Source organism: Canis lupus, chromosome 32 (genome assembly GCF_003254725.2).
Source record: "Canis lupus dingo isolate Sandy chromosome 32, ASM325472v2, whole genome shotgun sequence".
NCBI classification, from domain to species: Eukaryota; Metazoa; Chordata; class Mammalia; order Carnivora; family Canidae; genus Canis; species Canis lupus.
Window position 1 is genome coordinate 20699321 of NC_064274.1, and position 17658 is coordinate 20716978.

The 17658-nt window shown below is 34.7% G+C and overlaps 1 protein-coding gene across 15 annotated transcripts in view; it reads left to right on the plus strand.

Moving 5' to 3' along the window:
- RAP1GDS1 (Rap1 GTPase-GDP dissociation stimulator 1) overlaps positions 1 to 17658 on the plus strand; it is a 159020-nt gene that overhangs the window by 134176 nt on the left and 7186 nt on the right. For 12 of the 15 annotated variants that reach the window (XR_003126911.3, XR_003126906.3, XR_003126905.3 and 9 more), the window contains 6 exons: positions 381 to 512; positions 1975 to 2109; positions 3388 to 3513; positions 4538 to 4677; positions 10146 to 10272; positions 14097 to 14225. Coding sequence is in view for 9 of the 15 variants with exons in the window: in XM_025423784.3 (XP_025279569.1) it covers positions 381 to 512; positions 1975 to 2109; positions 3388 to 3513; positions 4538 to 4677; positions 10146 to 10272; positions 14097 to 14225 (789 nt within the window). In the remaining 6 variants the exon portion in view is untranslated. The remainder of the gene's footprint in view (positions 1 to 380; positions 513 to 1974; positions 2110 to 3387; positions 3514 to 4537; positions 4678 to 10145; positions 10273 to 14096; positions 14226 to 17658) is intronic. The other 3 variants (XM_025423826.3, XM_035709490.2, XM_035709494.2) reach the window with 1 other exon arrangement.

The window sequence follows — 17658 nt, forward strand, 5'->3', positions numbered from 1 at the left end:
TAGGCATTTTCCCCTTTTTCTGCCTCATTTAATCCTGTTTGATGTGATGATTTTGAAACCTGAAATGCATCATGGAGAGAACTAGAGATAATGAACCTGGAAAAGAGGAGTCTTCACTATCTTGCAATATTTAAAGAGATATCATAGGACAACTGTGGCACCAAAATAATGAAAGCTAGAGGGTACTTGGGACTTAGACTAGAAAAATCCTAAACTCTTTTCCCAGTCAGTACTAAAAGCTTATTATAAAAAGAGTCATTACGTTTCCATTTATGAATTATCATTTGTGACACACATAGTTATCCAGTTGGATATTCACATAGGAATATGGATTTGTTACTCTTAATTCTTTTCCTCTTATCTGTTTCATTTACCTCCAGATGAATCCATGCAGAAATTATTTGAAGGAGGAAAAGGTAATGTGTTTCAAAGGGTGCTGTCCTGGATTCCATCAAATAACCACCAGCTACAGCTTGCTGGAGCATTGGCAATTGCAAATTTTGCCAGAAACGGTAAGCATATATATTATTTCACCCTTTTTAAATCAAATATTCTATATGTTTTTTTATTTTTCTTTGCCATTACACATAGTAAAACTACAACAGTTCAGAAGTATAGGTAGTGTATCGCTACCTTAATTTTTTAGAGATATGAAATATTTTGTGTTTTTTTTAAATTTTTATTTATTTTTAATATTTATTTTTTTTATTTATTCATGAGAGACACAAAGAGAGAGAGAGAGAGAGAGAGAGAGAGAGGCAGAGACATAGGCAGAGGGAGAAGCAGGCTCCAGGCAGGAAGGTGGATGTGGGACTTGATCCTGGGTCTCCAGGATCATGCCCTGGGCCAAAGGCAGCGCTAAACTGCTGAGCCGTCTGGGCTGCCCTGATTTTTCTTTTTTTAAAGTAAGCTTTTCTTCCAAGCATGGGGCTTGGACTCCCTACTCTGAGATCAAGATTCATATGCTTTACTGACTGAACCAGCCAGCTGCCTATACTTAGTGATTGTTATAACAAATTATGTATTTTGTGCTATTTAACTAAGTTCTAGTAGTATAAAGATCATGAACAGTGATCATGAAGTCCTTATTTGAATACTCTGCACTTTATAGATCAGTAAATTTGAGTCCCATTCTAATACACAACTTAATCTGGGAGGGTATGCTCTCTTGCCTGGTGATTTTTTTATTTAATAATTTTTTAATTTAATATTCTTCATAAGGTTATTGTGCCTTAGTTTATACCTTTATGCCTACAAAACTGAACTGTAAGTAATCCTCTGGTTTAGGGTAGAATATTTAATTTGGTTTAATAATATTTCCAAAGCACCAGACCTTCATGTTCATTTCTGAAGTCTGGAACTCCTGCTCTTCAATCTGGAAACTCATTCTTATACTGTGACTAGGAAATATGGGTTATTTTTGTTTTTAATTTTATTTTATTCCACTGTGAACTGTGTAACTGTATAATGGATATCTTATTCCCTCTTTACTTTTATTTTTGAGGATGATCATTCACTCCTTAATGATGTAATTAAGAACAGTAAAATATTGGTAACTGTTGAAGCTAAATGTGGAATAGTGAATGGTTCATTATAATACTCTCTCTGCTTTATAAATGTTTCAAAAATTGTTATTGAAAAATAATTTAAACATCAGCCCTATCTTTTGTTGTCACTATAACATTGGCAGAACTCAAGCATACTTCACTATAAGTCAAAACTATTACATTTTAAGTATATGGTTTCTACTTATCTTCTGATATATTATCAGATTGTATGCTAGAGATTTTTCTTGTCATGACTTCTTAGTAAAGAAAAAATAATTCATAAATATGATGGGAGAAAGCATTGGAATTCATTTTATTTCCTTGTAGCTCCATTTTCTCTAATGTAGGTCATAGATAGGCATCACTGTTATAAAATATTTATAGATATTTATAAAGAGGAAAGAAAAAATGCTTTTGTTTCATTCAGATGGAAACTGTATCCATATGGTAGACAATGGAATTGTAGAAAAACTTATGGATTTACTGGACAGACATGTAGAAGATGGAAATGTAACTGTACAGCATGCAGCATTAAGTGCCCTCAGAAATCTGGCCATTCCAGGTAAGACTTAAGAATAGTAGGCAACTATGTAAGAAGTAAGATCTGTTGTTTAAGAAGGTATTTATTTTCTGTGTTTTGTAGACCTACCCTAACCAAGAAAAAAACATCTTCAAATTGTTTATATCTTTCTTACTAATAAATGGAGATCATATGTCAAAATAGGTTTTCTGAGACTATGCAAACATAATCTTTGTATTTGTTCAGATGAAATATTTCTATTAATTACCTTTTGTGAATTAGATTTTCATCATATTATATACTTAAGCTCTTTTAAGCATCTTCAGTTGAGGTAAGATAATGGCATCAATTAACAGAGTCCCCTAAAAGAATGACTTTCAGGGGTTTCTTTTTCCTCTATAAGCAGACCTAATTCTTAAAAATAGCTTTAATGTGTCTTTGGATTAAAGGTGCTCTGAGCCATGAGGTAAAACTATTATTCTACTTTCTAAAAGTAAATTTCTGATTAGGTGAAATAGTATAACTGTATGAAGATACAACCTATAAGAAATCAGTTTGATTCATATAACAGATTAATATTGTTTATTAGTTTCTAGAACATCTCTATTAATACAGCTGGGTCAAGGACAGAGGTAAAAAGAAACATTACTAAAGTTGAGGAATTGTGTTATTTTGTAAATAAGAAGACAACAAGGTCAGATTTCCTTTACAAATTGTTAAGTATTTTGAGGATAGGTTTAAAAAGCCAATATGTATGATTTTGTGTGTTATATTCCTATAAACAAACAGGATAATTATCCCCCATCCCCAGTCCTATTCTTTAAATAAACAGAAAAGTAGCAAGACTGCTTTTATTTTTTTTTTAAGATTTTATTTATTTATTCATGAGAGACAGAGAACCAGAGATATAGGCAAAGAGAGAAGCAGGCTCCCTGCAGAGAACGTGAGCCAAAGGCAGACACTCAAACACCGAGCCACCCAGGTGCCCCACAAGACTGCTTTTACGTAGAAAAATGTAACATGAGGCCTTTAAAATAGTAAGACGGGCGGCCCGGGTGGCTCAGCATTTTAGCGCCGCCTTCAGCCCAGGGCCTGATCCTGGAGACCCGGGATCAAGTCCCACATCGGGCTCCCTGCATGGAGCCAGCTTCTCCCTCTGCCTGTGTCTCTGCTTCTCTTTCTCTGTATGTCTCTCATTAATAAATAAATAAAATCTTTAAAAATAATAATAATAAGACAATAAATGTGTATTGAATTGAATGACTATCATCAAGAATGCTAGTACCATTTTAACCATAGTCTCTCTTTCTCTCTCTCTAGTTGTAAATAAAGCAAAGATGCTATCAGCTGGAGTCACCGAGGCAGTTTTGAAATTCCTTAAGTCTGAAATGCCTCCGGTTCAGTTCAAACTTTTGGGAACATTAAGAATGTTAATAGATGCACAAGGTAAAAGAAATGCTTTCACAAGGTACATTTTTGGTATGATAGTCAGTGTGCCTTAGTTGAAAAAGACGTGTTTTTAGCTTTCAGAATTATGTAATCATAAAAACGAATGGCAAATAAAAGACAAAAAGAGATTGATTTTAGAACTCCATTAATTTCCATGCTTGTTATAATTAAATTTAAATGGAAATTATATTGTATCTCTATTGTACATATAATCCTGGCTTTATGTTGATTTATTAGCAGTTCTAAAGATTTTGTTGTTGTTTTTTTTTCAGTTAAGGGTTTTTATGTTTTAGAGTTTCTTTTTTTTCCTTTTTTTAAAGATTTTATTTATTTATTTATTTATTTATTTATTTATTTATTTATTTATTTATTATTTTATTTATTTATTCATGAGACACATGGGCAGAGGGAGAAGTAGGCTCCATGCAGGGAGCCCAATGTGGGACTCGATCCCGAGTCTCCAGGATCAGGCCCTGGGCCGAAGGCAGGCCCTAAACTGCTGAGCCACCCAGGGATCTCCTGTTTTAGAGTTTCATACCATTTTTACCTTGTCTTAAAAATCGTGTTTTGGTATGCTAACACTCAAGATTTTTAAAAATTTGTTTTGGGAACAGAGAGTTCATTTTTTTCTGTTTACAGAAATAACAGTGAAAACCACTCCTTGGAATGAATTGTGTTTGTTTACTTATTTCTAAATTCTAAACCTTTCTCTGTATTGATTTCTCAGAGTCCTTCTAATACCCTTTGTTACAGTTTGCCAGAGTACTAGCAGACTACCAGGCTGAACTATAAGAATATAAAACTGTTTTGTATTTTTGTGTTTTGTATGAAAGTCTGTAGCTTTGTAGAAAAAGCTAACTATTCCATCAGATACAGAGTATTTGCAGTTCTTGCTTAATCATTGTGTTGTGTTAGATGGATATATATACAGTTTTCTTTCACACTCTTACATCTTTACCAGTTGTTTCCTTGGATGCTTATCAGTGATTGTTTCCTGTGTGGTTTGACTTCTTTCCTATAGCAGAAGCTGCTGAACAACTGGGAAAGAATGTTAAATTAGTGGAGCGTTTGGTAGAATGGTGCGAAGCCAAAGATCATGCTGGTGTGATGGGGGAGTCCAACAGACTGCTGTCTGCCCTCATTCGACACAGTAAATCAAAAGTAAGTTCCAGTGAAGACTCTTCACTAAAAAACATGCAAGTGGCCTTTTTGGAAACTCTGTATCATAGATCTCATATCATAAGCTTGCATTTTACATATTTATATATAAATACATTACAGATAGACCTCAGATATCATAGTTTCTGTTCCAGAGGGCTGTGATAAAGTAAAAATTGCAAAAAAAAAAAAAAAAAAGGTGGGTCAAATGAATTTATTTCCTAATGCATATAAAAGTTGTGTTTATACTATACTATATTCTGTTAAGTGTACATTAACATTATGTCTAATAAAATAATTTGTATACCTTAATTAAAAAATACTTTATTGCTAAAAAATGCTGTCATCTGAGCTTTCACTGATTCATCATCACTGATCACAGTTAACCATAGTAAATATAATAATGGAAAAGTTTGAAACTGGGAATTACCAAAATGTGATGCAGACAATGAAGCGAGCAAATGCTGTTGGGAAAATGGCACTGATGGACTTGCTTAATGTTGCACAAACCTTCAATCTGTAAAAAAAAAAAAAAAAAAAAAAAAAAAAAAAACCATAGTGTCTGTGAAACACCGTAAAGTGAGGCACAATCCTGAAAAAGTAATTGAAGATTGAGCTTTTGTATTTAGTTCTATTGCATAATAGTTAAGAGTAAGCTTTGGAATCAGATGAGTTCACATTTTATCTCTGCTACTTACCTGGTCAAGTCTTTCACATCTCAATATATTAAACCTGAGATAATACCTACCCGAAATTAAGTGTTGTGAGAATAATTCAATGAGATCACATATACGAAGTGCTCAATTGGTACCTGGGACATAGTAAGCACTCAGTAAATGGAGTTGTTGTAGAGGTTGCAGGTGTTATTTTTACCACCACGCTTAGTGTCAAACATCTATGTACTAGGCAATGACCAAGCTAGCTAATGATATTAAGAAATCAAATGATATCTAGATAGTATATGATGCTCTGAACTCACAGAGTTGGATGAAGTCCATTCTCAAAGCAGTGTCCAGCCTGGTATGTGTCTGACATGTGGTTGCTAACCTCTGTTAAGTGAATGAATACATGAATGAGCAAATGAACTGTTTTAAAGAGCACAGTGGTGGGAACCCAGGTCAGCAGGTTAGCAGCTGATTTAGTATCTATATTCTATACCTTTTTTTTTTTTTACTATAACCTGTTTTCTAAAGTGAGCCTTTTGGCCATTTCACTTATGTCCATGAGAAAATGCATCACAACTTCTTAACCAAATCTTGGAGCCAAAGCTTTTTCAGTTGCTATATAAAATTGAGATTTGAGGGTTTTAAGGCTTTTCTTTTAATATTTATCACAGATTTCCTTGTCCCTCATCTCCCCCACCAAAAAATGGCTTTCAAGCACCCATTAAGCATCTATAGTCATGTAGGTGTTTTGAAAAGACCAGGGAAACAGGGCACTGCACCTTTCTAGGGGTGTGTGTGTGTGTGTATACGTGTAACAAAAAACAATTTTAAATGATACAATTTGAATGATAATTATAATTTCATGGTCATATTATAACAACTGTATGTTTACAGTTCAGTACTATAGGCTTTTTTTGTTTTGTTTTTTTGTTTTGGTTTGTGTTTTTTTGCATATCTTCCCTATAATTAAGGTGTATACTGCTGCTAAGCAGCAATAGGAACCTTGATGTGCATACTTTAATGATCAGAACAGAAGGGGTGTTCCTTAGGTGAGCTCCAGATTAGAACTCTTAGTTTTAAATTTCACAAACATTAAAGTGGAATCAGTGGTTCCTTTTGAGAATCAAAGCAGTTCTCAGAATATGTTCTATTGAATAATAACCCTAAGAAATATTCCACAAAGGGTAAAGGTTATATGATCAGATTAGTTAGGGAAGTAGTTCATGCTCTTTCCTTGCCTTTGGAATTCACAGCACACATTAGTACTACTCTAAAAAAAACTTCTTAACTCTATTTAATCTACTGATTCCCAAACTATCTGACAATGGGGCTTTTTTACAGGTTGCATTTATTAAATACATTCCACTGTACATACTTTGGAAAATGCTGCTCTAGAATAAGCTTTTAAACACTAGGTACAAGTTAGTCACATTCCTGTAGATCCTTAACCAACTGTTGTGAATTATAGTTCTCTCCTTGTGTTATTTTTAAACTTTGAAGATCCTACTCCTTTTAAAGTCACCCTGAATTCTGTCTTACAGTCCAACCCTCTGAAAGTCTGCGCTGACTCACAGCGTTTCACACTAGCTTAGTCATCTCAGCCATATACACTGCATTCCTGCACTTGTGCCAATAGGTAAATTCACATCTTCCCTCGAAAGAGTACCCTAGGCTAGGGCTTTTTAGCAATTAGCTGGACGTTCTGATTGTAGGTATCAAAAACAGAAAAGTACAGTTTGCTTCTACACCAGAACATAAAAACTGCCTCATGTCAAAAGCACTTTTCTTAAGAGTAGAACATTCTTCAATTGCCAAGCTAAAAAGTAGTTCAAACAAATTTATTTAGTCATTTGCTCATATATCTAACATTTAATTCCAATACTGAGAAGTAGTCTTTGATGGTACAAAGTTGAGAAAGAAAATTTTTGTTAGGTGATTCAGTGGCTATGTTATAAATTATCTTGAATTTAAGCCTATTTCAGACCATTACATTGTAGTCAACATTATAGAGTTTTCAACAAAATTTGTACCTGGATTATCTCAATTATTAATGGCAAAGTGACCATAAAAGCTGAACATGTGAGACTATTACATAGACAATTTGCCTTGGTTGTGTATGTTCCAAAATTTAGCTTTCCATAAGAAAACTCCTTGAGAAATAGGATTACAAAATAATACATCATTTAAAACTTTGTAAAGCATTATAAAGTATGTCTAAAATTTTTGGAGATTTTACAGATATATATAGGGTTCAGAAGGATTTCCCAGAAAAATGTCTTCCTGTGTATCTCTACAATTTAATAAATGAAATGGTTTCAGAAAAGTTAACTCTGGATTACTTGTAGATGTGTAATGGCTAAAATTATTTGTAATTCTCCAGATGAACCTTGCTCTGTGGAGTGATGCCAATAACCTTTTACCTTTTTGTTTTAATATCTTGAAGTTTACAATATAACTTTAAAATATATTCAGAGAGCCTCCATAGAGCACATTGTGACTGCCTATATATGGCATGTCATGAATTCAGTACATATACTTTTGCATAGACAACAAATGGTTAAGAACAAGGAACTGATAGACTGACTGCCTGGACTTGAATGTTGGTTTTTTTTTTATCACTTACTTAATCACTGACTGGCCAAATTTCATAACTTAATCTGAGCTTCAATTTCTTCATCTGTTAACTACAGATAATATCTAGCTAATAGGATTTTCTGTGAGGCTAAAAATATGCTAATATCTCTAAGCTACCCAGTATAATGTCCAGTGTGTAGTTGTTGCTCCATAGGGGGTAGCTATGAATATCATTCTTTTTTGTCATATAACAGAACAATGCTTCATTTGTCTTTTATCCCCCATTCTGTCAGGCAAAGCAAGTCCATAGAGGAGCTATTCAACAAACATTTATTGAAATAAGAGGAGAGAGGGTGGGCATTTTAAAAAGCGATTCTCCAATACCTGTTCAAAAAAGTGAGATGGAGGGGCACCAAAAAATGGCTCAGTCAGTTAAGCACCCGACTCTTAATTTTGGCTCAGGTCATGATTTCAGGGGTGTGAAATCAAACCCTGTGTCCAGCTCTGTACTCAGCGCAGAGTCTGCATGAGATTCTTTCTCTCCCTCATAGCTCCTTTACCATCTCATTTTATGAGAGAGCTATGCTTGATCTTACAGGGAGCTATTGGCTTCTGATACAGTTGCCTTCTTCGTTCATTACCTGCTCCTTCTACTACAGTGGACTCTCCAGGGTGAATCACAAAATAAAGGATGAAATGATAGTTCAAGAACCTTCATTAGGTGACTATATATGTATCTATGAACCTCTTGTGGTCTTCTTTACTCAGTAAGTTGCTTTGTGATTTTTATAAAAATCTTTACGAATTTTAAGTTTCAAATAAAATGCCCACCAAGTAAGCAGTATACTAGGAGGTTTTCTCTTCATTAGAAAAGGCTTTAAAGGACAGTTTCTCACTTACTAAAAGAGGTTAAGAGAGAGGCTTGTTAGATGCTAGAATACAGTCACCATAAAAACTTAGTACTGGGTTTGATCTCTAAATGCATTTGATCTCAAAGCAAAGATACTATCTATAAATAGTTTTCTTTAAAATTTAGAATTTAGCCACCTGGGTGTCTCAGTCCGTTAAATGTCTGCCTTCAGCTCAGGTCATGATCCCAGGGTCCTGGGATCAAGCCCCAAGTCAGGCATTCTGCTCAGCGGGAGTCTGCTTCTCCTTCTCCCCTTGCCTGCCACTCCTCCTGCTTGTGCTCTCTCTGTGTCTGTCAAATAAATAAATAAAATCTTTTTTTAAAAAATTATATAAGGTAGAAGCATAAAGGAAACCCTTTTTTGTGTATTTTCACAAATTAATTGAAAAATATTTCTAATTACACTTAGTTTTTATACTGTTGCAGCTAATGCAGACAGGCTACCTAACACCCAGCACTTAAATTATTAAAAGTAGTGAAAGAAAATTACTTTAAAAAATTCTGTAATTTAGACTTTCCTCTAAATCACATTTAATCCAAGAGTTTTTAGGCAACAAAACTGAGATTAAAACAAAAATGAATACTAGAAATAAATGTGACCATTTTTTAAAAAATCTAATTTTAGCTGTATATTCTTATGTGTACTTTTCATGTAATAACTTTGTAATTATCATAAAAACCTATGATAACACATTATCCCAGCATTATAGATAAAGTCACTGAGACGCATAGAGGTTCAGTAATTTGTTTAGTCAATGTTGGGACTGGGTTTTATTCAATCTGGAGCCCACTGTCTCCTCTGCCACTAAAGAGGACAGAGGTGTAGGTCCCATGAGAAATGAGGGAGATAATTTTAAGTTCTGCTCAAGTCCCTTTCAACAAAGGGGTAAGAGATTAAAAACAAACAAAAAAACACTTTACCTAGATCATCTGGAGAACAACTACCTGTTGTTATAATAATAAGTTGAAAGAAGGACTTTATTTTGTCCTTACAAAATCTTACTCTCTTCTGTTCATTCCATAGTAAGTCAACATTTGGGGCAACCACACTTTTATTTTTTTGCCTGGTAGCTTCTGGGACTCTCTTCCTTGCTATGAACTGCAGTGGTCTTTTTCACTTAGGTAATTTAAGTTGTCATCTTTTGATGAATTTATTTAAAGCTAAAAGCTTTTTCCTTTTCTTCTGTGAAGAAAAAAATTATGGTTAAATGTAATGATTCATACAGGACACTGTCAGCAAAGCACTCAACTTAACAATGAATTGACTGTTTCTTTATGTTTAAAATTAAAGTTTATAAGCCTGTGATATTTATTTATTGTAGGATGTAATTAAAACCATTGTACAGAGTGGTGGCATCAAGCATCTAGTTACCATGGCAACTAGTGAACATGTAATAATGCAGAATGAAGCCCTTGTTGCTTTGGCACTAATAGCAGCTTTAGAGTTGGGTAAGTACCCCAGTGTCAAACTTATTTTCTCCTATTTTTATCTTGGATGAAATGAAGCACAGGAGTGGAATAGAAGTCAACAAAACCTTGACTGGAAACATTTTGCCAGCATGTGTCTGCACCTATAGATTGATATATAGGAAATCATTTTCTATAGATTGCCATCTCAGCTTTTACTTTTGGTAACATTTTTAGGCCAATGCTTAACTCTTTTTAAAGTTCTGTCTCAAATGTTATTTCAAGTTATAGGCACTTAGTGAACACAAAACATTTCAGCAGGCCTCACAGAGAAATGAAACTATATTTAGAATACAACAGCAAATTTAGAGTCTGCTACCCTTCCAGTGACCCGACCTTCTCTTCCATCTCTACTACTGAGTCTCTCTCTTGCTTATCTCCTTCTGTCACCGTGGCTTCTCTTGCTTTATAGTATTGCCCTCATTCTAAATTCTTACCTTCTGTGTCATTCTTCTGTGTGTTTTACATTCAAAATTCCCCCAAAGCAGAGTTTAAATAATTCAGCTGGTGTCTTTCTAGCATATAGCATCCGTGTTGGTCAGAATTCTTGAGAAGCTAATTCATAGGCATCTAGCTTATAGATAGTAACCTTTGTCCCAGGAACCAGTCTCTGATATAGATAGCTGGGGACAGTCACACAGCCTGTGGTTAAGGCCTGAGGCTGCCTTATACAATGGAGGACTATAGACTTAGTAGGTTTGTCCTGTACAGTTCAAAGCTATTTAGGTAAATACTGTTAACGATCACCTGTTAATTCCCACTGATGATTTATGTCCATAATTCTCACACAGTGGCAATTGGACCCACCAACCCCTATTCCAAGGGAGAACCAAAAGATAAACATGGTCTGTCTTTCTCTAGTGTCACATTTACTCAGATTTTAGGTATGAGAGATTCAAATTTTTGTTATCTTAAAGGGTTTTGAATTTTAAAACAATTTTTTTTTAAATCCTTGGTATGAGTAGGATGTAAAATTTTTCTGAATTTTAAAGATAAAAGACTTCAAGAACACATGCTTATTCTTACTGACTTTGGTCTACAGATAGAGATGCTTTGGAGGTCAGTTCAAGTCCTGGATTAGCCATGACTTCACACATGGTTTGAATAGAGTCAGCTTACAAGTCCAGCAGCCATCATGCGGAGTCAGTGGGGGGAGCTATGATGAAGGGCAGAGTGTTGGTGAGGATATTGAATACCAAACTGGGTTCATGGCCTGATTTTAAGTGGCTTAAAGTGATAAGGCAGTTTCAGAATATGCTTGATGACCCAGCCTGGGATGAATCTGGTTTTGTGCCAATATCTTCCAAACAAGTTATAATTTCATTAGCTTCCTGATACCTAAGCATTTGCCTCAGTCTGGTCACCTTACCATAGAATATACAAATTATGATACATGCATTTTTGTTGTTGTTACCTAATATTTCCTAGATTCCTTGACTTAAGATACAAAAATAAGTCCATACCATCTTTTTAATGCACAATATACTTTGAAAACCATATTTTTCCAATCTTGTTTCCTTAGACTATTTGATATTAAGGAATTAAATTTTTTAGTATGATAATAGTACTAAAGCAACATTATTGAGAGTCTTTTCTTTTTAGATAATTGTAGATTCACATGCCGTTGTAAAAAATAATACAGTGATCCCTTGTATATTTTACCCAGTCTCTCCAATGGTAACATTTTGCAAAACTATAAATAATATTTCAACTGCTGATATAACTTACCAGTCTTATTCAGATTTCCCCAGTTTTACTTGTTCTCATTTGTGTATCTGTTTAGTTCTATACAGTGTTAGGATGTGTAGTTTGTGTATCAACCACCCCAGCCAAGATACTGAATAGTTTAACACCACAAGAATCTCTCCGTTTATAACCATAGTAGTCACCTACCTCCTCCCTCTACCCCTTACCTTGTTTCTCATCCCTGGAAACCACTAATCTGTCCTTCATTTCTAAAATGTTATATATGTGGAATCATAAAGTATGTGGCCTTTGGGATTGGTTTTCTTAATTCAACATAGTTTCCAATTTGTTTTGTGTATCAATGTTTTTTTTTTTTATTGCTGAATAGCATTCCATGGTATGTACATACCATAGTTTGTTTGACCATTCCTGTCAAAAAACATCTGGGCAGATTCTACTTTGGGGCTTTTAAAAATAAATAAATGCTATAAACATTCATGCGTAGGTTTTTATGTGAACATAAATTTTCATTTCTTTGGATAAATGCCTAGGAGTGCAATTGCTGGGTTGTATGGTAACTATATGTTTAATTTTTAAAGAAACTCTCAAACTGCTTTCCAGAATGGCTATACCATTTTACATTCCCACCAGCACTGTGTGAACGATCTAGTTTTTTCCACATTCTCATCAAATATTTGGTATTGTCACTGTTTTGAATTTTAGCCACTCTGATAGCTGTGTAGGCATTATGGTTTTTCCATTTTTCTAATGGAAAAATTAGAGCATATGAAAAGCATATGAAAAGATGTTCATCATTATTTGCCATCTGTATATATTCTTTGGTGAAATACCTATGGATTTTTTTGCTCATTTTCTAATTTTTTAACTATTAAGTTGGAAATTCTTCATATATTCTAGAAGCTTTATAGTTTACATTTAAGTGGATAATCCACTTTGAATTAAAATCTGTGTAAAGTGTGTGATTTAGGGCAACTTTTCTTTCTTTCTTTCTTTCTTTCTTTCTTTCTTTCTTTCTTTCTTTCTTTCTCTTTCTCTTTCTTTCTTTTTTTTTTCTTTCTTCTTTCTTCTTGCTTCCTTCTGCTTTATTTTCTTTTCTATATTCTTTTCTTTTGTCTGAGGAAATGCCAGTACTGTTTGTTGAAGAGGCTATCTTTCCTGCATTGAATTGATTTTGTACCTTTATCAAAAATCGTTTGAACTTGGGACACCTGGGTGGCTCAGCAGTTGAGCATCTGCCTTTGGCTCAGGGCCTGATCCTGGATTCCTAGGATCGAGTCCCACATCAGGCTCTTTGCATGGAGGCTGCTTCTCCTCCCTCTGCCTGTGTCTCTGCCTCTCTTTCTATGTCTTTCGTGAATAAATAAAATCTTTTTAAAAAATCATTTGAACATATATGTGTGGGTCTATTTCTGGGGTTCTCTGTCTCTACCAGTACCACACTCTCTTGATAACTGTGCTATGTAGTGAGCTTAAGCTTAACATCAGGTAGAAGAATTCCTCCTACTTTATTTCTTTTTTTATCAAGATTATTTACCCGCTCTAGGGCCTGTGGCTTTCCATATAAACTTTACTATAAACTTAAAGGTTTTCTACAGAAAATCCTCTGGGAATTCAACAGGAATTGCATTAAGAGTCTTCATCTTTTAAAGATACATACTGAAATACATATGGAAGAAACTGTCATTTTTACAGTTTGCTCCAAAATAATTTGGGATGGGTGAGAGTAGGTGAATGAAAGTAGAGATAGATGAAACAAGATTGGCCATAGTTTTTGAAGATATTAGTAAATAGTGTATCATTATATAATCTTTTCTGCTTTTGTATATGTTTAACATTTTTCATAATAAAGACTTTTTAATTGCCTGGTTAATATTAAAATATTCCCTTTAAGCTTAAACTAAATATCTGCTGAAATTTAACTCTACTTTTTTTTTTTTTTAACAAGGTCTGAATTTAATATTCTATCTCAAAGTCATCGTTATATATCAGTCCCTTTTGGAGAGTTTTATATGGTCAGTTTCTAGAAAAGGAATCAGTGTTTAGCCACATTGCACTGGGCTTATAAACAGACACAACTGATACTTTGTTTCCTATTCTAGGCACAGCTGAGAAAGATCTAGAAAGTGCTAAACTTGTACAGATTTTACACAGACTGCTGGAAGATGAAAGAAGTGCTCCTGAAATCAAATATAATTCCATGGTCCTGATTTGTGCTCTCATGGGATCTGGTAAGTATTTCTTCTATCATTTGAGGTCTATCAACATATGGTTGATGTTAAATATAAAATAATAGTAAATGGGGGCACCTGGGTGGCTCAGTTGGTTAAACTGCTGCCTTTGGTTTGGGTCATGATTCCAGGATTCTGGAATTGAGCCCTGCACTGGGCTCCTTGCTCAGTAGGAAGGCTGCCTGCCCCCCTCTCTCTCCATCTGCCTCTGCTCTCTCTTTCAAATAAATAAATAAAATCTTAAAATAGTAGTAAATGGTGGCTGTGGGTTTTAAAAGCATTAGAAATTATGGAGGATATAGGATTACTTTTACTTACAAATATTCCCAAAAGATTCTCACTATACTAATAAAAGTATCATGGGACACCTGGGGGGGCTCAGTCAGTTGAGCACTCAACTCTTGATTTTGGCTTGGTTCATGATCTCCAGGTGGTAAGACTGAGCCCTGCATTAGGCTCCATGCTCTGCACAGAGTCTGCTTGAGATTCTCTTTCTCCCTGCCCCTGCTTGCACACACTCTCTATCTCTAAAATAAAACTAAAAAATCTTAAATAGTATCATGTAGCAAATAGGCAAAAATCAATGTTAAAAAAATAATACATGTAAATCTCATTGACTCCAAAATATTTTGTACAAAGAACAAGTTCTCATTTTGTGTATCATGAATTTAGCTAAGGAATTTGTTCAAGAAATCATTGGCATATTCTGGTATATGTTCCATGGATACTGAAAAGAATGTGTATTCTATTGTCATTGGGTGGAGTGTTCTTTAAATGTCACTTAGATTCTTTTGGTTGTTGGTAGTGGAATTGAGTTTGCTATATTCTTAGCAAACAGAATATATTGATATTCTGACTAATTGTTTTGTCAGTTGTTGAGACAGAGGTGTTGAAGTCTCCAACAATAATGGTGCAATTGTCTGTTTCTCCTTTTAGTTCTGTCAGTTTTTACTTCACATATTTGCAGGTCTTCTGGTAGATACATACACCCTTAGGATTGCTATTGTCTTCCTGGGGGATTGACCTATCATTATGTAATGTTCCTCTCTGTTCTGATAATTTTTTTTCCTCTGAACTCTATTTGATATAAATATAGCTGCTTCTACTTTCTTTTATTTTTATTTTTTTAAAGATTTTATTTATTTATTCATGAGAGACAGAGAGAGAGAGGCAGAGACACAGGCAGAGGGAGAAGCAGGCTCCATGCAGAGAGCTCGATGTGGGACTCGATCCCAGGACTCCAGGATCATGCCCCGGGCTGAAGGCAGGTGCTAAATGCCAAGCCACTCTGGGATCCCTCTACTTTCTTTTAAACATTCTTGGGATCTTCACCCACTCTTAGTTTCAGTCTACTTTATCATTATACTTAAAATGTAGAGAGCACTTGTTAGGTCATGTACTTTAATCCACTTTGTCAATCTCTTTTAATTGGTGTCTTTAGACCATTTACATTTAATATAATGCCTGATGTTATGGCTTAAGTCTGCAGTTTCATTTTTTAATTTTCTGTTTCTCATTCCTAACTTCTTGTTGATTGCTTAGGCAATTATTCCCATCATCCTCCCTCATTTGTAATTTATCTCAGATATTTCCTCTATATACATTTAGAAACATATTAGACATTGTTACAATTTTTGTTTTCAGCCATCAATCATAATACAGAAAACTTGAAAGAAGGAAAGTCTATATTTATCTATCTACCACCTTTGCTGTATGTGTTGTTCTTCCTTCCTGATATTCCAAGATTCCTTTTTTCAAATACTCCCTTTCTGTTTAGAGAACTTTAGCCACTCTTTTGGTTAGGGTCTGCTAGTGACAAATTGTTTTCTGTTATTTTAGAATATCCAGGCTTCCCCTTCATTTGTGAAAAATATTTTCTCTGGGTATAGAATTCTAGGTTGACAGTAGTTCTTTTCTTTCAACAGTTGGAAAATGTGCCACTTTCTTTTGGAATTCCATGGTTTCTTAAGAGAAATCCAGTATTCCTATTTTTTCCCCCTGTTGGTAAAGTGTCATTTCAAGATTTTTCTTCTTAATTTTTCAAGCTTGACTGTCATGTGTCTTGGCATGGACTTCTTTGGGTTTATCCTGTTTCAAGTATGTTCACCTTCTTGAGTATGTAGCTTATTTCTTTTGCTAAATTTGGGAAAAAATTTTCAGGTACATTTCCAGCCCTGCCCTATTTCTCCTCTCTTTTCAGGTCTCTAATGGCATGGGTGTGAGATCTTTAGTTATATCCCACAGGCTTCTGAGGTTTTGTTCATTTTTTTCAGATTTTCTCTCTCATTCAAATTGGGTGATTCCGGGTAGCCCTTGTGGCTCAGCGGTTTAGCGCCGCCTGCAGCCCAGGGCGTGATCCTGGAGACCTCGGATCGACTCCCACATCGGGCTCCCTGCATGGAGCCTGCTTCTCCCTCTGCCTGTCTCAGCCTCTCCCTCTCTGTCTCTCATGAATAAATAAATGAAATCTTTAAAAAAAAAAAAATTGGGTGATTCCTATTGTTTTGTCTTAAAGCTCACTGATTTCTTAGGTCCCCTCCATTCTGCTGTTGAGCCTATACACTACGTTTTTATTTCAAGTACTATAGTTTTGAGTTCTAAAATTCCCATTTGCAGCTTCTTTATGTCTTGTTTCCTTGCTAAGACTGTTATTGAGGCATTTTTAAATGTAGAATATACATAAAATTTACCATTGTAACCATATTTATTTATTTCATTTTTTATAACCGTTTTTAAATGTACAGTTCAGTGGCAGAGTAGTACATTCACATTGCTGTACAACCATCACCACCTTTCTTTCTTCCCAAACTGAAACTCGGTACCCTTTAAAAAATAACTCCCCAATCACCCATTCTCCTAGCTTTTGGCAACCAATATTCTATTTTCTGTCTCTATGAATTTAACTACTCTAGGTACCACATATAAGTGGAATCACACAATATTCTTTTTTTGTGTCTTATTTCATTACCATAATGTCTGCAGGGCTCATCCATGTTTTAACCTGCATCAAAATTGCATTCCTTCTTAAGTCTCATTGTATGTATATATCACATTTTGTTTATCCATTCATTTATCAATGGACCTTTGGGTTATTATAAATAATACCACTATGAAAATATGGGTACACAGTATTTTTTCAGTCCCTGCTTTTAGTCACTTTGGGTATATACACAGAAGTGAAATTGCTCTATCATACAGTAATGGTTATATTTAATTTTTTGAGGAATCTCCATACTGTTTTCCACAGTGGTTACACCATATTACATTCCTACCAGCAATGCACATGGGTTCCAATTTCTCTAAATCCTTTTTTTTTTTCTATAATAGCCATCCTAATGAGTATGAGGTGTTACCTTATTTTGCTTTTGATTTCCATTTCCCTAATGGTTAGTGATGTCGGGGAGCTTTTCGTGTGTTTGTTGCCCACTTATAT